The 25,783-nt window shown below is 35.7% G+C and overlaps 1 protein-coding gene across 4 annotated transcripts in view; it reads left to right on the top strand.

The window, feature by feature from the left end:
* The window catches only part of lrp1bb (low density lipoprotein receptor-related protein 1Bb), a 285,213-nt gene that overhangs the window by 144,318 nt on the left and 115,112 nt on the right, over nt 1-25,783 (top strand). For all 4 annotated transcript variants that reach the window (XR_009272793.1, XM_058786845.1, XM_058786847.1 and 1 more), the window contains 10 exons: nt 1,663-1,885; nt 6,751-6,937; nt 7,135-7,278; nt 10,920-11,156; nt 11,350-11,530; nt 17,335-17,554; nt 18,349-18,538; nt 20,428-20,550; nt 22,457-22,597; nt 23,848-23,973. Coding sequence is in view for 3 of the 4 variants with exons in the window: in XM_058786845.1 (XP_058642828.1) it covers nt 1,663-1,885; nt 6,751-6,937; nt 7,135-7,278; nt 10,920-11,156; nt 11,350-11,530; nt 17,335-17,554; nt 18,349-18,538; nt 20,428-20,550; nt 22,457-22,597; nt 23,848-23,973 (1,772 nt within the window). In the remaining variant the exon portion in view is untranslated. The remainder of the gene's footprint in view (nt 1-1,662; nt 1,886-6,750; nt 6,938-7,134; nt 7,279-10,919; nt 11,157-11,349; nt 11,531-17,334; nt 17,555-18,348; nt 18,539-20,427; nt 20,551-22,456; nt 22,598-23,847; nt 23,974-25,783) is intronic.

Below are 25,783 nucleotides of genomic sequence, written 5' to 3'. Positions count from 1 at the left end.
AGAATTGTCCCCAAACTTAAAATGTGACCATTTATTCCTGTAATGGTAGCCAAATTTTTCAGCATCAATACTCCAGTCTTCAGTGTCACGTGATCCTTCAGAAATCAGTCTAATATGCTGATTTGGTGCTCAGCAAACATCTTTTCATCATTCTCTTTCATCTTTTGTAACATTATAAATGCCTTTGATGCATCCTTGCTGAATAAGAGTAATAATTTCTTAAAGAACACCAAACCTTTGAACGGTAGTGTATATTATTCATGTTATGTAATGTATTTATTCTTTACTTTTAAGCGGCTTGTTGCATTTTTAAGATGGTATGTCAAGTTAAAAATAGTGAAGCTTGCCAAATCAAAAATGTGCTTTCCAGTTTTTTGTACAATATGCATTAGACCGTGGGCGGTCTGAAGATGTGGCTATCTGATTTTTAATCCTGTTTGAATGGCTTTGAATATAACGGAACAATGCATTTAATGTTTTTTTCCTTCTAGTATGAATTGTTATTTTCTTCATGGAACAATGTAGTATCAGTTTCTGTATTAAGGGCTGAACTGTTCCAAATCTGAAGAAAAAAGAAAAAAAAAAAAAAAAAGAAGAAGAATCTGGCTGAGGAACACAGAGCAAGTCAAACACACCACAGTCTACTGGAACTTTGTACGAGTTACAGGAGCCAATTAGTTTTTACTGTTAGCAGGCAGGAAAAGCATCACTGATACAAGGTTCAATTATTTCTAGCATTCAGAAAACAAAAGATTTGAGGAGGGTCAAGAAGCAGAAGCCTTAGAGAGACATGCTTTTTACATCTTTTACTAATATTCTAATCAGCTAAAAGTCTGACTTTGAAACATTTAATGAGTTCTGTGACTTCAGTCCCCAAGGGACAAATGAAATGACTTACAAGAAAAGGTTGTTACTGCGCTGCAAAGAATTCTGGATAACAACAGACTACGAGATGGATCTGCCATGATAAAAAGCTCCTTACGGTGAAGATTTTTTTAATTTCCTTTATGTTTTATGTTTGCTTCTCTGGAGCCATTAAGCACTTGGGACCGCTGGCTGCGTGTGAACTCTTTCCTTGTTAGATTCCTAATTAAATTATGTGTTTGCACTATCAGCCACTAGGTATCTGATGTTGTTAGAGCTTGAACATTCAGTCGAACACACTTTGCATTCACTGGTAGACTTTTTGTAGCTTTTTGTAGCCTGGACATCTATTTGCATACACAAAGGGCAAAAAAGGAAGCTTTTTTTGAGCAGGGCTACTGTAATTGAAATACTTCAAAGGAGGACGGCGTCATTTGATAAATGCATTTATGCATGTCACTAATGAGGTCTTGCTTTAATTGGCAACATGTTTTATGGGTGGAAACAAAAAGAAAGTCTTACAGGAACAGCCAGTGATGAAAAATTGTACTCACGAGATCTTGTTGTTTTATGTGTCATAGTAATGTGGACTTTTAAGGGGATAAAAAAGTGAATGTTCTTTCAAACCTGTATAGCATACAGAATGCTTTCTTGGTGACTTCTAGCTATTGTCTTATGGAAAGACTTACAGGTTTGGAATGACATGAAGATGAGTAAATAAGGATAAAAATTTCAGTTTTGGGTGACCTCAATTTGTTTTTAATAAAACATTGCACTTTCTTTCCCGATCACATGCAGGATGCTCTTCTTCACTGACTACGGAAATCAAGCCAAACTGGAGCGCTGCAACATGGATGGCACCAACAGAACTCGACTTGTGGATTATAAGGTTGAGCGGCCGACTGCCGTGGCATTGGATCTGGTAAAAAAGTTGGTGTACTGGGCAGACGCATATCTGGATTACATTGAAATGGTGGATTACAATGGCAAAAACAGACACACTATCATCCAGGGATATCAAGTGAGTTTTTTTTGGCATTGTGGTTTGTCATTTTACAGCTTTATACAGGTGCATCTCAATAAATTAGAATGTCATGGAAAAGTTCATTTATTTCAGTAATTCAACTCAAATTGTGAAACTCGTGTATTAAATAAATTCAATGCACACAGACTGAAGTAATTTAAGTCTTTGGTTCTTTTAATTGTGATGATTTTGGCTCACATTTAACAAAAACCCACCAATTCATAATCATAATACCAATAAAAAAAACATTTTTAGTGAATTGTTGGCCTTCTGGAAAGTATGTTCATTTACTGTATATGTACTCAATACTTGGTAGGGGCTCCTTTTGCTTTAATTACTGCCTCAATTCAGCGTGGCATGGAGGTGATCAGTTTGTGGCACTGCTGAGGTGGTATGGAAGCCCAGGTTGCTTTGATAGCAGCCTTCAGGTCATCTGCATTGTTGTGTCTGGTGTCTCTCATCTTCCTCTTGACAATACCCCATAGATTCTCTATGGGGTTCAGGTCTGGCGAGTTTGCTGGCCAATCAAGCACAGTAACACCATGGTCATTGAACCAGCTTTTGGTACCTTTGGCAGTGTGGGCAGGTGCCAAGTCCTGCTGGAAAATTAAATCAGCATCTCCATAAAGCTTGTCAGCAGAAGGAAGCATGAAGTGCTCTAAAGGTTCCTGGTAGATGGCTGCGTTGACTGTGGACTTCAGAAAACACAGTGGACCAACACCAGCAGATGACATGGCAGCCCAAATCATCACTGGCTGTGGAAACTTCACTCTGGACTTCAAGCAACATGGATTCTGTGCCTCTCCACACTTCCTCCAGACTCTGGGACCTTGATTTCCAAATGAAATGCAAAATTTACTTTCATCTGAAAAGAGGACTTTGGACCACTGAGAAACAGTCCAGTTCTTTTTCTCCACAGCCCAGGTAAGACTCTTCTGACGTTGTCTCTGGTTCAGAAGTGGCTTGGTAGCCTGAAGACGTCTGAGCGTGGTGACTCTTGATGCACTGACTCCAGCTTCAGTCCACTCCTTGTGAAGCTTTCACAAGTGTTTGAATCAGCTTTGCTTGACAGTATTCTCAAGCTTACAGTCATCCCTGTTGCTTGTGCACCTTTTTCTACCCAAATTCTTCCTTCCAGTCAACTTTGCATTTAATATGCTTTGATACAGCACTCTGTAAACAGCCACACCTTTCAGTAATGACCCTCTGTGACTTACCCTCTTTGTGGAGGGCGTCAATGATCGTCTTCTGGATCATTGCCAAGTCAGCAGTCCTCTCCATTATTGTGGTTTCAAAGAACAAGAGATACCCGGAATTTATACTGTAGGGATGGTCATTAATGAAATTCAAATGTAAATATTCTAATATTCTGAGATACTGATCTTTGACTTTCATGAGCTGTAAGCTCTAATCATCAAAAATAAAACAAAACAAACTTTTGAAATGTTTTACTTTACATGCAATGAATCTAAAATATATGAAAGTTTCACTTTTTGAAATAACATACAAGAAAAAAACTTTTCCACGACATTCTATTTTATTGAGATGCACCTGTACATTACTGTTTAAAGATTTTTTTTTTTTTTTTTTTTTTATGTATTGGAAAGAAGTCTCATGTTCACCAAGGCTGCATTTATTTGATCAAGAATACAGTATAAACAGTAATGTTGTGAGATGTTGTTACAATTGAAAAAGACTCTTTCTATTATATTTTAAAAGTACATTTATTTATGCAATGGCAAAGCTGAATATTCAACAGCCATTACGCCAGTCTTAAGTGTCACGTGACCCTTCAGAAATTATCCTAATATTAGCATATTACAATGATTCCTGAAGGATCATGTGAAAATTTGGTGCTCAAGAAACATTCATTGATATCAATGTTAAAAACAGTTGTGCTGCATAATATTTTTGTGGGAACTCCTGTCACATTTGATCAATTGAGTGTTTTTTTTTATTTTTGCAAAAAAATAAAAAATAATAATAATAATAACAATAATAATAATTATTATTAAAATTTCTTTTGAACAGTAGAGTATGTGGGTGGAATAAAAAATGGAGTAGCTTAGCAGCAGATGAGAGAGTTCTTCTTAAGGTTATCCTAGCCTAAAAGTGCAGTCACATTTACTGATGCTTGGAAAAAATTTGTATGCAAAAATCTCGTCATTTCATTTTGAATCCGTGTGAATGGGCAAAAAAGTTACCCATGTTGATTTTGCTCATGTTCACATTGGTCATGCGAATTTGGAGGAAAAAAAACCTGCTTGGATGGAAAGTGACTTGTGTGTGAGCTGCATCACTATGCTATTGGCAATGGACAATGGACTTTTTTGTCAAAATTTGTCTTTTGCCAAAATTTTGCTAATGTTACCATACTTTAATATACAAAAAAGATGTTGTTTAGATAATTGAGCTCTTAATAGTAAAATTAATACGATATGCATACTTACCAACGGTGATGTGAAGGGAAGTAAAGGTTTGTTTGTCTGATGCAAGATTTAAATCATCCCTGATAGAAAGAAGAAAGAAAGAAACCAACACAGTTGTACACAGATTGATTTCAAGTATTAATTGGTTATGGCATTTATACCCAGCAGCAACTGTATCTGTGTGGCTTCATCTGCGTTTTAATTTCTCAAGCTAGTTCTTGCATTAATTAGTTTAAATGAACACAGGCAACAGAAACTGATTCACCATTTGAATATTTTACCTGAAGTGCACTTAAGAGGACGGTAATTATCTTATCGTTGTTAGAAAGTCTAGAAGGCCACGTACATTGAGCAATGGATGACTGTATGCAGGCAGGTGCGGGTGTGCTTGGTTTAATGGAGCTCTTAAATGTGAGCTGCAATGTGTTGGTGAGAGGTGGCTAACACATTTAATTTCCATCGCAAATTAAGGTGAGCTTCTGTGAGTCCTGAAAACGGTATCTACCCTTCTCGACTTCATTGTTTTTCTAACGGGTTTCTTATTATGTTATGACACCCTTTCTAATTAGGCACCCTTACAGGAGAACTTTTTTTATTTTTATTTAAAGCATGCTTTGTTCTTTGCTCACTTACACTCCATTGCACTCAACTGTATTTTATATATATATATATATATATATATATATATATATATATATATATATATATTTAAATCATTAAATTTGATATAGGATGCTTAAGCTGCACTTAAAAATTCATGAATGCAACTCCATTAGATAACACAATATCAAACCAAGTGCTTATTTTAAAAGAAGCGTAGCTCTAACAAAAAGTTGCACAAAAATGTATTTGAAATGATTTAATTAGGTAAAAAATTGTCATTGTAATTTTCTCTTATTTGAGATTTTATTTTCAATTGCAATTTTATAAATTGAAAATAGTCCCAATGACTGTGACTATTATATGTACATACACTACAATTAAAAAGTTTGGGGTCAGTAAGATTGATTGATTTGATTGATTGATTGATTTTGAAAGAAATTGATAGCTTCATTTAGCATTTAGCACATTAAATTGATATTTACTTTAAATAAATACAAACTGCACATGATGGTTTCCATACAAAAATTTTGAAGGATCATGTGACACTGAAGACTGAAGTAATAGCTGCTGAAAATTCAGTTTCACCATCACAAGAATAAATTACATTTTAAAGCATATTCAGATAGAAATAAGTTATTTTAAATTGTAATAATATTTCACAATATTACTGTTTTCCTGTGTTTTATAGTCAAATAAATGCTGACTTGGTGAGCATAAGATACTTCTTTCGATCACACTTTATTTTACGGTCCAATTCTCACTATTAAAAAACCATTAACTATGACTTTTGCCTCAATAAACTATTAATCTGCTTATTAATAATTAGTAGTAGTTGTTAAGTTTAGGTATTGAGTAGAATTAAGGAAGTAGAATATGGTCGTACAGAATATGTGCATTATAAGTACTAATAAACAAGCAATATGTTATTAATAGGCATGCTAATAAGTAACTAGTTAATAGTGAGAATTGGTCCCTATACTAAAGTGTTACCCTTCTTTCAGAAACTGTACCGTCCTAAAAGAGGTTCAGGTGGAAACTGGCTTTCATATAGTATCATTATGAAATGTTCTTTGTTAATATGATGGACCCTTGTGTGAACTCACTTTTAACAGTACATCCACTAAAATGGATCTCAAGGCCAGTTGATTAAAAGTAATTGCTAGAATGGCAAAAATATCATTTTAATTGTGTATTAAGTGTCCAAATACGTTTTGGGGACACTGGAATAACCACTCTTGCCCTGGAGGAATGGTTGAGTATCTGACTATAAATTTAAACGAGAATAGCATTATGAGCCACACTATTTGCCACTATTTCTTACCTCTTGCAGTAAGGGAAAGAGAGGATGAATTATCTCCCTGTGGGTTTAGGTGAAGCACAATGCACATTTTAATGTGTGTATATTTGCAGGCAGGGTTCAGCTCTCCCAGTCTGCTCGCGTCACATGTTGCTTGCAGAGATAGCATGTAGGCTAGAATCACTGCACAGAATCGAGGTGTCCCCAGAGAAACACATGCACTCTGGCTGACCCTGCTGAACGTCCTGAACTGCCTGAATGCATATCAACACAATTCCATTACCTTCAGCCTGTCTGCAAATCTGCACCTCTTTATACAGATTGTGGGTTGTTGCCAGGTCAAATTAAGTCTAATAACAGCTTTAGCTAATGGCTAATTCGATGTTGAATGTTGATGTTGAATCAAAGGGAAATACCAAGGACTGTCTCTGTGCTGTTCTGCTTTCTGTTGAGCTTACAAGGTGATATTTACCTAGCTAAGTAGCTTCTGGGTGTTATAATCAACCTGAAGTAGTCAATGCTCCTTTTTCTAGGTGGCCCACCTGCATGGATTAGCTGTCTTTGAGGACTACTTGTACACAACTCGCTCTGAACCTTCCAGTGGAGCAGTCGTAGACATCTTACGGATAAATCGCTTTAATGTCACAGACCCGGAGACGCTAACCAGCATAGGAAATGCAAAAACAATACGGGTTTACCACAAGCTCAGTCAACCGAAAGGTAAAGTATGTGTTTGCTTTGCATTGCTCGTTTAGACCGAACAGCATGTTTTTGTTTTTTTTTCTGCATCATATGCATCACTTTTTGGCTTTTATTTCAGGTTTTGTATTATATATTTTAAAACAACACATTCTTCAAGATTATATATAAATATGAATGTGCTAATTGCAAATGTGACACCAGTGTTCTCTCTTCAGTCAAGGGCCATGCATGTGAAGTTGACCCTTATGGTAAACCAGGAGGATGCTCGCACATCTGCCTTCTCAGCGGGAGCTACAAATCCCGGAGCTGCCGCTGTCGTACTGGATTCAGCCTTGGAAGTGATGGGCTGTCCTGCAAAAGTCAGTCCACCATAGTTCACAGCCTTACTTTTGTGCACTGTAGCTGTTCAAATGTGCAGTTCTGAAATGATGTGATTGATGATAATAATGATTATAATAATAATTATGTCTGTCAGTGTAACTTTTAACCCTGTAAACCTTGAATCTATTTTTTTTTTTTTCAACCTTTACTAAAAGACAAAACCTAAAAAAAGGTTTGATAAAAGCTCTATAGTTTTTATTGTGGGGCAAAATATATAATGCAATGTAATGCAATGGTGATTGAGACATGTACAAATAAACATTCCACAAGAGCCTGATATATCATATTTAAAACAATTTAACATGCTTTTTAAAAAAAATTGTAATAGGGAACAATCAAGTAAATCTAAGGAGCTTCATTCCAGTGAGCCTTTGTCTTGAAATCTTAAAGGGTAGTTAACCCAAAAATGAAAATTCTGTCATTAATTGCTCACCCTCATGTTGTTCTAAACTCGTAAGATCTTCGTTCATTTTAGGAACACAAATTAAGATATTTTTGATGAAATCCGAGAGCTTTCCGACCCTCCACAGACTGCAACAGACTACCACATTCAAGGCCCAGAAAGGAAAGGACATCGTTAAAATAGTCCATGTGACAACCTTTTTCTGAAGTTACTGTATGAGAATACTTGTTGTGCATAAAGAAAACAAAAATAGTGACTTTATTCAACATTTTTTTTTCTCTTTTGGGTTGGTCTCCACTGTGCATTCAAGATATTACCACAGCACATTCTTTGCACACAAAAAGTATTCTCGTAGCTTCATAAAATAACCGTTGAACCACTGATGTCACATGGACTATTTTAACGTGGTAAGCCCATTGCTGTCTATGCAGGGTAAGAAAGCTATCGGATTTCACCAAAAAATATTAATTTGTGTTCTGAACAGGTTTGGAATGTAATTTCAATTAATGTAATTAATGACAGAATTTTCATTTTTGGGTGAACTGTCCTTTTAATAACATTTATTATTACTTAATAAAAATCAGTAAATCATTTTTAGAATGAAAGGCCTTTTACTCACTAAAATATATAAATTATTAATCAGACAACAGAAGGCATGTATCAAGTACAATACAGTAGGGTTTATAGGATTAATGCAATCAGTTATTTAAAAACATTGGTCACACTTTATATTAGGTGGCCTTAACTACTATGTACTTGCATCAAAAAATAAGTACAATGTACTTAGTGTGGTCATATTGTATTGCAAAACACTTTTGCTGCTATTGAGGTGGGATATTGGTAAGGTTAGGGACAAGTTTGGTGGTATGGGTAGGTTTAAGGGTGGGTTAAGGTGTAAGGGATGGGTCAACGGTGTAATTATAAATGTAATTACAGATGTAACTACATCTAGGTATTTAAAAAAATATAAGTACAATGTAGAAACATGTATGTACACAATAAGTGCATTGTACCAAATTATTAATTTAAATGCAAGTACACAGTAGTTAAGGCCACCTAATATAAAGTGGGACCAAAACATTTACAAAGTAAAAATGTAATGTGATTTACATAAATTCTGTAATTCCTTATTGTTTTTTTTTTTTAATCGATTGACAGCCCTAATAAAAATATATTTCTTCTCAGCCATCTAAATGAAAAAAAATGTACCCAGTGATTTTATGACACCTAATGTCACGTCATCCCTGCAGAAATGGTGATGGAATATGTGTTTGTTTTATTAGATTCTCGTCAGCTATCTAGAGCTGGAAATTGAAATGTGTGTTGTTACACTGTTAAGCGGGAAGATTGAGCGGTTCTGCATTTGCGCCAGTCTTGGCACTGACTCGGATTGACAGAGATGGAGATGAACTTTTAAGGAGATTGGCCCACGTGGTTGTGATGTTATTTTATCGACTGCCTATAGCATGATTCATTACTGCCATTACTGCCATTTCCACTCTGTTCCCCCATACACAGATCCTTCTGATCAATGGACGTTTTACTTAGTTGACAATGAAAGGTATGGGTCAATTAATGACGATCCTGAGATAAGCATGAAGTGGCTGCAATAATGAACCAAGCTCTACGTCTTGAGACGTTTCTGATTTATACCACCACCTAGATGCTCTACTTCCTGCCTCTTTCCATCAGATGAGTAGCTATGCTAAATGACTGTGGCATCTAGTAGTCCCTGTGTTGTTTGACATATAGGTCTGAAACCACTTAATTGTCTTCAAGGTAGTGGAGCTTTTCCACTCAGAAGGATAAATTGAAGTGATATTTGTGTGGTCTCACCCACACTGGTGTGGTCCCACGAGGGAGGTGGATGTTGAGGTGAGGTCCCTCTCTTTAGCCAGAATCACCCTTTTTTCCCATCGGCCTGCCGCATAACAGACAGGCCAGGCCGCCCTTTGTTTTATCCCCACTGTGACTAGAGGTTAATTTATTTGAGCTTGTTGCAACACCATGGATAACCTCAGCCTCTGTTGTGCGCCTGTGCTAATCTGACAACAGGAGATTTATTGTTTAAACAGAGTCCCAGTGAACAAAAATATCATTGCTAGAGCTTGTCAAATGAATCCTCTCAATCAAGATAATTTTTGCCTGGGGATGCTAAGTGGGGCTGATTGCTCCATTCATTTCTGTAACTTAACACATCTGCCACTGCCAGTATTGGGCTTTGTAGATCTTCACACAACTGATTTGGGATAAAAAAAAAACAAAAAAAAAGTCTCTTGTGCTATTCAAGGGTACATTTCTTTTATCAGAAATGCAGTACGAACAATAACTTTGTGAAATATTAATATAATTTAGAATAGCTATTTTCGGTCCCACTTTATATTAGGTGGCCTTAACTACTGTGTACTTACATTTAAATTAATAATTTGGTACAATGCACTTATTGTGTACATACATGTTTTTACATTGTACTTATATTTTTTAAAATACCTAGATGTAATTACATCTGTAATTAATTTCTGTAACTACAGTTATAATTACACTGTTGACCCATCCCTTACACCTTAACCCACCCTTAAACTTACCCATACCACTTAACCTGTCCCTAACCTTACCCATATCCCACCTCAATAGCAGCAGAAGTGTTTTGCAATACAATATGACCACAATAAGTACATTGTACTTATTTTTTGATGTAAGTACATAGTAGTTAAGGCCACCTAATATAAAGCGTGACCCTATTTTCTGTTGTAGCCTAATATATTTTAAAATGTAGTTTATTTCTGTGATGGCGATGTTGAATTTTCAAGAAACATTACTCCTGGCTTTAGTGTCACATGATCCTTCAGAAATCATTCTAGGACAATGATTAAAATAATCAGCAAGGACATCTTAAAATAATCTGAAATTAACAGTAAATACATTTATGTTGGAAAAGATTGCTATTTAAAATAATTCAGGTCTTTTTTTCTTTTTTTTTTACTTTGTACTCATCAATATGCAGCAATAATAAGAAACTCTGGTAATAATAACAACCATTATAAATATTTGTAGCACTAATAATAAGTGACCAGCAAATCAGCATATTAGAATGATTTCTGAAGGATCATGTAACAAAAAAAAAAAAAAAAAATCATAATTATTACAAACTTTTGACTGGTAGTGTATATGGCATAGAAGGACTTATGTTAATACTTTCTATCTGTGTCTTCACAGAACCCAAGAATGATCTATTCCTCTTCTATGGAAAGGGACGTCCTGGGATAATCCGTGGTCTGGACATGAATGTGAAGTCTAGCACTGAGCACATGGTTCCTATTGAGGACTTGGTGAATCCAAGAGCTCTTGACTATCATGCTGAAATGGGAAACATTTACTTCGCTGATACTACAAGTTTTTTGATAGGGCGGCAGAAAGTCGATGGAAGCAGTCGGGAAACAATTCTCAAAGATGGTGATTACTGAACATTTTGCTTTCTTTTACATATTATTGGTTTTCAGTTTGTAAAGATGCTTCATTTTCTTGCACAAAGACTCTGTTTACACCTGAAATTGCATGAATTGAAATCATATAAATGGTACAAATGGTTGTTATTTTTTTATAACAAATAGTCCTCTCAGCAGCTGAATTGTGTGTGCTCTTACAGATCTTGATAATGTGGAGGGGATTTCAGTGGATTGGATTGGAAATAATCTCTACTGGACCAACGATGGCTACAGAAAAACCATCAGCGTGGCTAGGCTGGAGCGGGCATCTGAAACCAGGAAGACTCTTTTGGAGGGAGACATGTCTCACCCTAGAGCCATAGTGGTGGATCCTCTGAATAGGTACAGTAGAGAGAACAGCTGTTACATCATCACAATCCTAAATGTAGATTATGTATTATACAGTGATTTGAAATGCCAATCAACTTTCATAGATTCATGATTTGAATAGAAGCATTTTTTATGTTTTTTATTCATATATTTTATATTATTTAACTCTCAGGGTTTTTCATATCTGGTCAAAGGTTTCTATTTCACGTGTTTTTGCAGCGTAGCCAATCGTAGACATATGTGTTGGTTTCCTGAATGCAGTGGCCATTCAGAGGTGTTAAAGTTAGTTAGAATCCACTCACCGCTCAAAAGTTTTTGTTTCAGTGCTGAGATCTGCACATTCGCAGATCCTCTCATAAGAAGGTGTAGATACAATGTAAATAAGAGATTAAGTGTGCAGTGTAGAGCTTCATTGATTATAACGTAACTTTGGGAGATCACAATGAATTACGATGAGCGACAGCCTTTAAGTGATTGTGAGGGGAGTGCTTTTTGTGCACTTTCTATGCTATCATCCGTTCTGCGTTTGGATAAATTCACTCAAGAATTCATTCTCGAAACTGCAATGAATGACATAGCAATAACAATTATTCCAAGATTGCTACTTGCCATTGTGTAGCATTTATTACTTCAGTTAACTGAATTAAAGTGGAGCAGGTTGAGCTAGTGTGTTTGAGTGGAGGCGGAGACTAATTAGTGTATTCATGCTTTTCACGCATACTCAATGAGGTAAGGGTGTAGACTTGTATTCAAGAGTTATATTCAATTTTAAGATGTGAATAAATTGTTTTCATGGGGGGGAAAAAAAACATTTAAATATATAATTTTGATGAAAAAATGATAAAATGATGATAAAATTAGTGATTGCAGAGGGATTCAACTAGTTTGGTGCCAAAATATCAGGCCATATACCTTCTATTAGGGCTGCACAATAAATCAAAATGAAACCACAATCGCGATCAGACAAAAGCTGCGATTGTCATGTGCATCTTGTCAGTAAAACATGGTTCTGTGATCAGCAGTAAATCTCCATCTGAAGGCATTGAAATGTATTTGCAAAGTTTCTTATAGTCAGTAGAATGTCTGTAGGGGCACCAACAAAATAAAGTGTTAGCAGATGTTAAGTAGGCAATCTACTAATACTCTAATGACGGGTGGTTGATATATAGTTGCAAAGTTACTTATAGTCAACAGAATTCCTAAAGTGAGTAGTGAAATATAGTTTTACCAATAAATCTGGTTGAAATATGCTTGGAAAAACATGAGTAATCTTCCTTTACATCAACATTTACAATCTGTGATAAAATGCTGAGCTCTACTCACTTTCCACCTGGCCTGAAGGAACAGTCCTCATTCCAGTTTATTTACTAGCATTTTTTTACACTGCATGGCTTCAGAGGTGAATGCAATTGTACATAGAGAAGTGAAGCATGCATGCACCCATCCACGCATATCTCCGTCTGCACTGGTTAATGTGTGTGTGTGTACCAGTAAGCTGACATGGCACGGCCAGTAAAAAGGTGAGTTTGATGGCCCAGAGCCAATCTCATTATCACCATCCCTGGGTGTGAGAGTAACTCATGAATCCTGAGGAGGTGCAGCCAGCCAAGGCTGAAGAAGCGAGATACTGCAATGAGGAAACAACCACTCTCGGTCCTCTCAGATCCAATCAGACAACCTGCTCACTCTCTTTTTATCTGATTAAAAAGTACTCAAGTACCGAAATACTGATTGGTCGATGGTCGTCAGATCTTTTGGGGCATTCCACGTGGTATCTTAAGGGAGCTTTGAGTACTTTTTAATTAATTTATTTTAAAATCTTTGTAAATAAATGGCTCATTTAAATGTGTGCACTTATCATTAAGTAATTAATATACATTGGAATAGATTTTTACCATCTTTAGTGAACCCAAGTGGTGTTGATTACCAAATCATTTGAAGAGAGGGAAAGCAAATGCAGAATAGTTTCATTATTTCCAGACACAATGGGTTCATTAGCTCAGAGTCATAATTATATTCATTGCTCAGACCTCATGCTTGTACAATTTATGTGACTCTCTCTCTCCCATTTAATGAAGCTAATGTATCTTGAATGGCAGTGCTAACAATAAAATAAGCATGGGGCAATGACAGAAGGCTAAAAACTGTCTCTTTGTGAGGTTGTCAACAGATACTTGCAAATAGCGCACATTTGCGTGAGTAAAACATGGAAACGTCAACTTATCTCCAGTCACCACCGCATGTCATTCCCGATGGGATAACTTCAGTGGTGTGGAAGCGATTAAAATCTGCATTAAAAGCATCGTCAGCTGCACTGCCAGCTCAGAGGATGTCATGCAGACTGCTTGACACTATTCTTTGGGAGTGGAAAGTTAAAGCTTTCTGGAGCTAGAGCTCAGACAGGAAATGAGAAGCACACCTCTTCTGAGGTGCCATTGATGTGTCCTGCTTTGACAGCTGGTAAAAAAAGACTGAGGAAAAAGTTGAAGGTGGAAGATGGAAATTTGGAGCGGATGTAAATTTTTGACCTCTAACAGGGCATCAGAGGATAGAGTGCATGAACTTTGAACGATGGCCAAAATATGGTGATTGATGTATAGTGCTTCAAAGCAAAGCTAGCTTTTTGTGGCTGTTTTTCAAGTCTAGAGTGAGAAACTTATCAGATGTATGATTATTACATTTGATATTTTAACAAGTTAATCATTATTATAATATTATGCAATATTATTAGAATAACTTGATATACAATTTAGTGCACACACACAATGTGTTACTCTACACTGCGCAAAACTCCGCATTTGAACAGTCAATAGCAAATACTTAAACTAATAACAAAACATACTTACAGTCGCTGATTCAGAAGCGCCAGATTGTCATAGCAAAATTGGAATTGACCTTTTTTTTTTTTTTTTTTTTAAATAGTTTGTGCACAGCCAGCCTTGTACTCTCCTAGGTTCATGAAACTGTCGTCCATAAAATGTGTTGCACAACAAAATTTGGGTTGTGCTGTTCTGCTGTAAACAAATCTTAACCAATGATTCCTAATTGCATCTACTTTCAGAAGGCCAAATAAAGTTCTTTTGCTTTCACATAGAAACACACAGTGTCTCCCTGACATTGCTGTATCTACACTACTGCGGTTCCTGAAACCACGCCTTCTTTCTTTGCGTGCACATTTGGGTGGCATTACACAAATATTTCCACATCGTGACGTAGACATGTGGGGGCGTGTTTGAAAGAGGCGTTTTAGCCCGATCTGCATCAGCCTTCTCTTTTAGATAGAATAAATCATTTTGTGGGAGACTTTGAGCTTTGTAATTCTGCGGATCTTATACATGCACAAACAGCTACATAACACACTAAAGAAAAAGAAAACAAGAAATCACATCATATGACCCCTTTAATTGCAGAGTGAGATAGCTCATCAAATTTACAAGTTAAGAGATAACATAGTGAGATAACTTATCCAATTTGATATTTTAACAATTTAATAATTATTCGGATCTAAAAAATCTTAATGTAATTAACAATAATGTAATAAATTATAATTAAAAAAATAAAATATGATTCAATTTTTGATATTAATAATAAGCATTCTTCAATATAAATGTAAAATTTGGTATAGTGTTTAAGAGATTTGTTGACCCAAACGTATATGTGTAGTAAATATTAACAATCCAGTAAAAAAATATCTTGCTCAAATATCTTTCAGCCAATTTAACCTTTATTTTAATAGTCTCTAGTATAATTTTAGCTGTGTTGTTTTGGCCCACCTCTATGGGCTTATTTATAGAAAGGGGGTTAGGCCCCATCATTAGGGGTTGGCCATCTATCAGGTGAGCAGGTGGCATGTTGATCTTTGTCTGGTCTGCTGGATGGGCTTCCCCCTGAAATAACACCCACCTGTCCTGATTTCTTTATCTCTTCCAACCATACAGTATACATCTCTCTGTTGATGCCACAAGCAGCCTGTGATAACATGATAAGAATAACTTGCCTGCCTCAGTAACTCTTTTCTCTCTTTTAGTATCTTGTGTTCTGTCATTTGGACTTTCAAGATTTACATCTCTGTCTCTCCATTTGTTTGATGTTTATTTTTATTTATTTTTTTATTTTTTTTATCTCTACTCTGTGCTTACTTCATTGCTGTCCTATATTCATCCCCAGGAGCAGATTTCCTAAACTGTGGCATTTTCAGCCGGTCAAAACTGATTTTGTAAACTCCTATACCAGTTCATAGCGCATAAACTCCACAGTGTAATGAAGTCATTGTTGTCCTATCTTGATGCTCCAGTTTAAGGAATGTCTCTCTCTCATGCTCATATCCTCACCTATATTTACTACTTATTTTTGTCTTTCTTCCTCTCACTCTGGCCATAAACTCACAAACACTACCGTTTTGTGAAAGAAATTAATACCTAGAAAAGGCATTAAATTGATTAAAAGTTACAGTATATAACATAATTTAATATAACATAAACAACAAAGTTGTTTTTACTGTATTTTTGATCAAATAAATGCCATCATGTTGAGCATTCTTTCAAAAACATTACATTTTACAAACCTCAAACACTGGAACTGTACTGTATATATGACAGTTATTTATTTATTTATTTATTGTACAGCATTAGATGCATGATTGATTGATTGATTGATTGAGAGAATATTATTTGATAAACTGTCTTCTGGCATAAACAATTAATCTAGCATGAAATGTAGGTGGCTTAAATCCAGATTTTAAGGAAAGCAAGTTTACATTAATTTATGAGAAATATAATTTTGTTAGCAACTAATTTAGGCTAAATTTCAACCCTAGTGTTTTTTAAACTGGATAAATAATGTCTATTAATTTTGATGCTTGTTTACAAATCTATTAAAAGTGTTCATTGCTAAACATTTATAAAATCCTCATAGAAAATGAACCGAAAATAAAACTGGTCATATAGTTTTTTTAGTTTGACCTCCTAAAAATTATACTGTTATATTATAAATATTAGATATAAAATTTTCTGAAGGTTAAACACCTCTTTCACTGACCATTAGTTGAAAAAGTAAAAAAATAATAACAAGACTTCATTTTTAAAGAGCCTCAGGCCCTGTTTTGTTCTCTACTCATGGAAAATGCCATGTAATCTTTGCTCTTTTTGGTTAGACCCTGTATGTTGTTATATTCTGAACAGTGCAGGATGAGACTTGGAGCATGCTGTTTGCCTTCTGAATAATTCATGGGGTCACGTAGCCAACACACTGGGACAGAGAGCGCTTGATTCGCCCTCTATCCAATTCTGTTTTATGTGGTGCACATGAAGTACAGCTTCTATCATTGATGAGACAGAAGAGCTTGCGTTGACCGCTGAGTAGTACTCAGAGACACCAAATCCCTTAAGCACACTTACTAGGGAAAGGATCATGTCAGAACGTTGACCCAATCACTTTTCAAATATCACTAACCCATTGAGAGTTACAGTTCATGTTGGCACAGAAGTCTATATGCCTAGCATAGAAAAGGAAATATTAAAAATAAATTTAAAAAAAATCATATATATATATATATATATATATATCTCCAGATGCACTTAATTTTCCTTAGGTGCGAGTTGCTGACTTTTTTTTAAGCATATTTATATTTTGTTTGTTATGTTCAGTTAAGCTTGTACATTTTTAGACCTCGAGGCAATTTGTTTCAATCTGCTTCAACTATACACTTCCTATCTTAGCGAGTAAGATGTGATTGATATTCATGCCTGCTTCAAAAGTAAATAAAAAAAGTGCTGTTTTCACGGACTACACTGACTGGGTTCTGGTTTTGGTTGCAGTTGGATGTACTGGACGGATTGGGAAGAGGATGAGGTGAACGACAGCATCGGTAGAATAGAGAAAGCCTGGATGGATGGTTCCAACAGGAAAATATTTGTCACATCTAACATGCTTTGGCCCAATGGACTCACTCTGGACCATGGAACCAGTACCATGTACTGGTGTGATGCCTATTATGATCACATTGAGAGAATCTACCTCAATGGGACTGGCAGAATGGTGAGTGAAATTGCTCAAATGTTGCTATTTCTTAGCTTAGAAATCGTAGAAATCAAATGGGATTATTGTTACCAAATGAGACAGCGCTTCCTAAAACCTGAAGGAGAATTAATATTTAACCTGGGTTCCCCTATAATTTACTTGAAAATACTTTTCTTGTTCTTGTTCTGCGGCATAAAAATTATCCACAGTCCTACTTCAAATGCAAATTTAGTTTCTAATAAGTTGTTAATATGGGCTACAACTCCAATGCTAATGCTGACTAATAAGGACCACAACTCAACAATTAATCATGCATGTTAACTCACATTTTTAATCAGGCAGTGATTTACAAAATGACATTTGAGGTCAGGCTTGCGGAATGGGAAAGTATCTTCAAGTAAAGTTCACCACAAACTTTATTTTACTCCAGATCGAAAATCACTATTATAAAAACCCATTAGAAATTCCTGAGGGAACCCATGGCCTATGGATTGACGGCATGACTGAACAGCTCTATTATTGAGACAAATGTTGACAGAATAAACATGTAGAGCTATAAAATGTATGTCGACTGCATAGCTCCGATAATTTGCTCTTAGAAGAATAATGTAGTGTAAAATGAGAGTGCATTTTGAGAGTTGATGGCATATATTTGAAGCATTGGAACATTGTTAACATCACTTTTTAAACTTTTCATCCTATTGTTGTGTAGGAGAAAAAACAGATGTTAAAGAGAAAAAAGGTTTATCCTCTCGCACAGTTGTCAGAGAAGTGCATGGTAATGTGTTTTTTTTTTTTGCAATTCACTGTAGGTTGTGTACAGTGGCAGGGAACTCAATCACCCGTTTGGGATTGCACAGTACCAAAATTCCATCTTCTGGACGGAATACATGAACGCCTCCATCTTCCAGCTGGATCTAGTCTCTGGTGAAGTCTCTCTGCTGAGGAGTGAGCGGCCCCCTCTGTTCGGACTCCGAGTATATGATGCACAAAGCCAGCTGGGTAAAGTCAATTTAACTCTAAAGAAAATTTACAGAATGACACATTTTTCATCTTTTTCAATTATATTTCGATGAGTAATGGTTGGAATTGATCTTTTTCCCTTTTAATTCATGCACAAGTTGGAATGTAAATTGAATTGGCCACAACATAGAGGATTTTGATTTTCAATGACAGGAAGATGAATTTACTCAAATTAAATTTTAAGAAATTAGTCTAATTTTGATTGTTGGCAGAGTAGATGACTTCTGTTTATTGTCTCAATCTTGTGACCTAATTAATAATGGTTGCTTCTATTTTGAAGAGTTTGGAGTAAATTACACCATTCTGGAAAATTAATTGTTCTTCTACCATGGCAAAAATAATGCTGATTTATTAATGTACAGTACCATTCCATAGCTTGGGCTTAGTAAGATTTTTTCCCTTCTTTTTTAAAGAGATTAATACAGCAGGAATGCATTTATTAGATAAAAATGTGACAGTAAATACTTTAACATTTTGACAAAATAATAAAGAAATAAATATAAAAGAAATAAGTAAAAGAAAAATCAAATAAAAAATGCTATATATATATATATATATATATATATTCAAAATAAATGCAGCCTTGCTGAGCATGAGAGGCTTTTTTCAAAACTTTTTGGATGCTTTTCAATTCATTCCTGAATGAGGCTCAGCGTTGGACTTTGGTACATAATGGTTAATTTCACCAAATTGTAATTGGAAAAATGTTTCACATATTACATGCAGTAGTGCATTCTTTCAGAAAATTCATAATAAACGACATTTTTACACACAGTGCAGCTATTACAAATGTTTCTGGCTTTTGCTTTGATTAGCACAGACCCGACTGCGAGCAGGAGCCGTACTGTTGAGTGGGTGGGTTTAATCTGCTGAAGTGGGGGCTAAAGCTCTGTTTAGAATGTTTAACTCTGTGTGGATGTCTTAGGCAAGGAGGGATGATTACTGTCATCCTCCCTCATAACTGCCAGTCACAACACGCAGAGGGAGGGACGCTGCTCAGCGGGGCCCTTGCACATGCATACGAGCGGCACAGAGAACGCAGTCGTGTGTTCGGCTCCCACATGTTTCATCTCTTACTTACCTAAGGGCGGTGCAGTTTTAGGGGAGCAGACAGTATGCTGCTTGTCAGAGAGACTCACTCTTTTGAGAATGACGACGTAGGCAGTTGGGACCAGCAGACTCGTATCATGTTTTAAATATTCTCCTCTTGACATCGAACTTACAACGTTTGTAACACTAAGACTTCTGACAAGAGAAGGTGGGGAACTGCCGTTATGTCATGTATGAATTTCCTGGCCTGAAAATGCGGGCTTTTTGACAGTCTACGTTTTCAGCAGAAGAGGAATTTCTTCAAAGCGCTTGTCAGGAGAAAGATTAATTGTGTTTCCACTCCCTGGAGTACCACAGATTGGCCATTACAAAACAGTTTTTATCTCATTGGTTCAGGCAATGCCTTTCAACCACTCTCTAAATGAAACCTTATTATTGTCCCCATGCCTCAACTTAATAAGTGACAGTTTTCTCACAAAACTGTGTTTTTCTTCTCTCCTCCCCCATCGTAGGTGTCATTGCCCACACAACGAATTATTATGTCTGTGAAAGAAAAACAGTGTCAAATGGCTCTCTTCTCCAGTGTTTCCCATAATTTACTTGACGTGTGATTAAAAATAATGCCCCCGTGTACCACCGGCATCCCAGAAGAGCAGGAAATTGGTTCTGAGTGGGCAGTGAAGAAGAACTTTATGTTCTGTGCTTCAAGGAGAGACATTGCTAAAAGCTATAAAGAGATGAACACATAAACAGCCATCCTGCCAGTGGGAAAGAAGATTTGTAGATATCTGTTGTTTAGGCCTATGTTTGTTTTTTAGGTGACAATGCCTGCCGGGTGAATTATGGTGGTTGCGGTACCCTCTGTTTGGCCGTCCCGGGAGGCCGGGTGTGCGCATGTGCCGACAACCAGCACCTGGACAAGAACAATGTCACATGCTCTGGTAGGCTGCTTTAAATACCGTTCCCTTAGGGAAAAACCCCCCCCCAAAAAAACACACACAGGACAAGAAGTCTGAAAAGTATGGAAGCCCGTTTCCGCCACTGAATAAAAAATTAAAAGGGTAATTATATTCTCATAATCTCACAATTCTGACTTTTTTTTCTCTTAACTGCGTGATACAAACTCGCAATTCTGACTTTTTTGACCCAAAAACAATTACAAGTTTATATCTCACAATTCTGAGAAAAAAAGTCTGAATTGCGAGTTTTTAATTTTTAAGTAATTCTGACTTTATAACTCGCAATTGTGAGTTTATATCATGTAATTCTGAGAAAAAAAGTCAGAATTGTGAATTTATATATCGTAATTCTGACTTTATAACGTGCACTTGGCTTCCATACAAAAGGACTAGGAGAGTTACTTAAAAAAAATAAAGAAATCATTTACTAGTGTATTCATTCATGATCACGTAAAATTGTAAGTAAATTTCTCATTGACAAAATCAAATTGTCATATTTAAAATGATTTATTTAACTAATATTTTTTAAATATAGTTTAATGTAGTGCTGTCAAAGGATTAATCGTGATTAATCACATCCAAAATAAACGTTTTTTTTTTTACATAATATATGTGTCACGTTTATGTTCCTTTTCGGCTACTCTTTTTCCGTATTTGGTCATGTTCCTGTGTTGCTTGATTAGTTCATTTGGTTCCACCTGTGTTGATTAATTATCTCGTTTGTCTCAGTTCATTTAAGCCCTGTTTTCTCCCTAGTTCTGGTGTCCTGTGTTAGTTTGAACCTATATGTTTGTGGTTATCCGTTCTCCTGGTGAGTCTCCTGAGTTTGACTTGAAATTAAAGACTTTCCATTGAATTACTCCTGCGTGCACTTCTCTACAGCCACAAACTGTGACAATATGGGTTTATATTTTTTGCTGTGTATATTTACATGCATGTATATATTTATGACCCTCTTTGAGAAATCCAGCCTAAAGTCTCAAAATCTAATTATGAGATAACAAGCATCAAAGTTTGATTTCAACCATTAATTTCACTATAATTCCAATCTTTGACTTGGCCTTACTCAGTCAATATTAAAGATATAAAGGTTACATTTTCACAGAATGTTCTTTACCTTATGAAGGATGATTTTATGTAGAAAACAGTAAATCACAAAAATGACTTTAGCTGGGTTTTCTCGGAGAGGATCACATTTAAGAAAAATATGTTATGTTTATATATTAAATATATTTATAGATAATATAAAATATAAGAATATGAATATATAAATGTTCCAATAACTTGTGCCTTTGCTGGCAGCCATTGGTCATCAAAATTTACTTTATAAAGTGAGTCCTCTTTTTTTAAAAGGAAATTTAAAAGCTACATTTATTATTTTATTTTATTTTATTTTATTTTATTTTTATCTTTGCTTTTAAACATGAATAAAATAGTTTTAAATGTTTTTTTTATTATTATTATTAAACTATAATAATAAAACAACTATTTGATTTAAAACTATTTGAAATTATTTTTAAATTATACATTTCTGATTTTGTTTTGCTTTGCTTTGCTTTGCTTTGCTTTGCTTTGCTTTGCTTTGTTTTGTTTGGTTGCACTTCTTGTTTTCCATAGAAGCCACCAATTACTCAAATAAAGACATGGACAGAATCGAAGTTTATACTGTTTTAAATAGTTTTTGTCATGTTGCAATGTTATAATAAAGAGAGAAATAACACGCTTGATTTATTTGAAAAAGTAGCTTGAGTATAATTGTGTAAATTCAAAAAGCAATCTGTTGCTTTATTTGTAATATTAAACTCAGACTCCACATCACCCTACACTGTGACTGACTATATTTTTCTTGAAGTTCTTTTTTTACAATTCCGTTTTTCTTCTCCTGAAGACTCTGCAGGTCAAGAGGAGCCCCAGCGGTGCAAAAATGATGAGTTTCAGTGCAGGAACTGGCGCTGCATACGAGTCAATTGGATTTGTGATGGAGATGATGACTGTTTAGATGGCAGTGATGAGGAGGCCCACATATGCTGTATGTACCTTGTTTTCTTTCTCTCTGACAGCGACGTATAATCCCTGTTGTGTCTGCTTTACTGAACCATCAAACCTCTGTGTCCTCAAGCTGTGTCATTTAGCATGCACACAGTGTCATATATGTCTGTGATGTATCACTCAATATAATATTTCCATTCTGTTCAGGTATCACAGATGTCATCCGTTTTTTACCAACCTGGTAACAAGATGAACACTGCAACAATGTTGCAATTTTATTTTAAACCTTAAGTTTTTTTTTTCTTTTTTTTTTCTTAGTCTTATCTAGTATATGCAGTGGTCCAGTTTAGTGATCATTATGCAAAAATGTTAAAATTCACAATGCCCCAAATGACCAGCCAAAAGCAATAATTCCAGAAAACTGTATAAGTAAATATATATGCTTATAAAATGTATACTGCAGCTTGAATTGCACTGGATAAAAGCATCTACATAAATGTAAATCTGAACAAGCAGACTGTTTGCATATCATCTGTAGATAATTAACAAGTTGCTAATTGACATCTCAGGGAAAAACGACTGCAATATCAAACGGGAAGAACGCCAGTATCAAATTGTTCTCCCACGCACTGCATTCCACTGCACAATCATCTCATGAGCTAATCGATAAGATAAGCACCATGTTAAAACGTTGGGGGCTGAGTCATTTTTCACTATGAGAAATACTTTAACGTGATGTTCTGCCAGAATTATCAGAATTGCAAAATCAATTTTCTGCTCTGCTGGGATGTCCTATAGTTTAATACGGCTGAAACTTTACTGCCTGATCCCACTCGAATCTGGTTTTCCATTTCATCTGTTACTCATTGTCTGTTGGGGACGCATTGAGTATCCAGGGTTATGAGTAATAGCAGGTTCTATTATTAAATAGAGCAAATAGTAGAGGAAAACACAGGCGCTACTTTAAATAAACTCAAAAGCCTGAGGGCAAACGCATATTTTTGAGATAAATGTGAAGCTAGCTCAAGAGAATAGATGAATAGCACAATGAAAACTGCTGTGTCAAAACAAAAGTAGAGTATTATGCATATGAACTCACTTATATGTAGAGTGGGCTGTCAGCAGTATAACAAAACATGTCAAAAAAAAAAAAAAGAAATAAAACAACAGAAATATATGTCAAGCTTGAAAATGCTTTATAACATTCTTAGATACAATATGTATTTTTTAAAAACAAAACATTTCCTGTCTGACATGCGCTGAATTTTTTGTTTCTGTTGTTCCTTCCAGCTAACCACAGTTGCCCGGTTGACCAGTTCAAGTGTCCCAATAATCGCTGCATACCCAAAAGGTGGCTTTGTGATGGAGCCAATGACTGTGGAGATAACGAAGATGAGTCTAATAAAACATGCTCAGGTAGAGCTCGACTCCCTCATACATATTAAACAGATCCATCCACCAATATGTGCCAGTAATACATCGGGGTCACTTATTATAAAACTCATAAAACTTATTAATCCTCTATGAAGGATTTTAATATTTTTTCTTTGTCTTCCTGTCATTGAGTCACATAACTGGAGAATCTTAAAACGAACATTAATGTGACTTAATTATTCATATTTAATAATTAACATCATATTGTAATATGATACAAAAATGTAATGCGTATAAATTAGTTTTTGGCCAGTGGTTATTCCCACACTGCACATCTTTTTTTTTTTCCCCCATTAAAAAAATACAGCTGTAAAATTGTCTTGGCAGCATTTACTGAGTAATTACATGCATATTTTCATGTTTTAAGAGGCAAAATATTAATTCTAAGATCATATATACTATTACAGTTAAACGATATTTTAAAACATGGTTTTCAATAGGAACGGTTAACATTGCTGTTTTCTTTTGCCATTGAATAGTGAGTGATAGCATCAGCTTCTGCAATTGTAGAGCGATTCACCTTCTATTTTCTAAATGTCGGTTTGTCATTTATCTCGCTGATGAGTGTTTGAATTCACAATATCTGTTAGAGAGTCGTGCTACCTTCTCAGGTACGGTAATAGGGCAAGGAGCACATCGACTTAGTTTCTTATAAGAGCATGATAATCGATAAGTGCGTATGTGCAATGAAGTGAACTTTCTCGCTACGGATTGTCAGAATCACTTTCCCCCAACCTTCTTTTTACAAACTCGAGTAACACCTGGCCTGTTTCCAGGAGTTAACACTCTTTCACTAGTTTAAGTGCTGTAAGATCAATGGAAGGGAAGAACAGATGTGATAAATGCTGTCAACAGTCTGACATCCCTCTGATAAAGCTGACCCTCCAGCCGGAGACGGCTCAGACCTTTGTTGACTTGGCAGAAGCAGTTAGAGCAAAGCGATGTGGAACACAAGTGATTATACTGAATCAGTGAGGAGCTGAAATTGACAGCAGATGTTAAAGCGATTTAATATTTCATGATTCAAGATGATCTGAAGCAGAGAATTGCTTGAATTGGCTGTAAAATAGTCTCTGGTGTATCAGTGCAATTTTGATCAGTAAGCTCGGAATTAAATGCTTGCTTTTTGGTGGGACTAATTCCTGGAGTCACACGAGATTAAACTACCTTAAAGAAATTATCCTTAGACTTAAATTGATTGCCTCTTATTGGTGTGTTTAAAGTATGGCCAGTAGGATTAGGAATCAAAACCTGGTGCAAGGTCATTTAATTATGTGTGTGTTTAAAAAGAACCTTTGTTGTTGTTGTTCTGTTAATGGTTCTGTTAATTGTTTTGTTTTGTTTTGTTTTGTTTTGAAACGGCACAAGAGTGCTGAGTAAGACGGGTAGCCCCTCTGTCCCTTTGTTATCAGTTCTTATGAAAGGAGGCAAAGAGTCTTTTTTCCCCTTACACTCTAAATAATAAATGCACCAGCCTAAATGATAGTAATGTATACATTTGTTTTAAGAAACTACTCAGTTTGTTTATTTATTTATTTTAATTATAGAACTAAATATGTTTGAATTGGAATTTCTTCCTGTTTAAAGGGAGTTAATTGGTTAGCTGACGTTCGGGAACAGGGCCACGCCCCAAACGATCACCTGACTTCCCGAAACCTCCATATATCGGGCCGCCTCATACCGTACAGTTTGTCTCTTTCTCTCGAACCCACCCTTCCCTCCCTTTCTCATCCATTCAGCCAACCTTATCCCACATTCTCTTTTTTTCAGGTTGTATCGGGGGGGGTCCTAA

Source organism: Onychostoma macrolepis, chromosome 09 (assembly GCF_012432095.1).
Source record: "Onychostoma macrolepis isolate SWU-2019 chromosome 09, ASM1243209v1, whole genome shotgun sequence".
NCBI classification, from domain to species: domain Eukaryota; kingdom Metazoa; phylum Chordata; class Actinopteri; order Cypriniformes; family Cyprinidae; genus Onychostoma; species Onychostoma macrolepis.
This window is presented reverse-complemented; position numbering and strand designations above follow the sequence as displayed.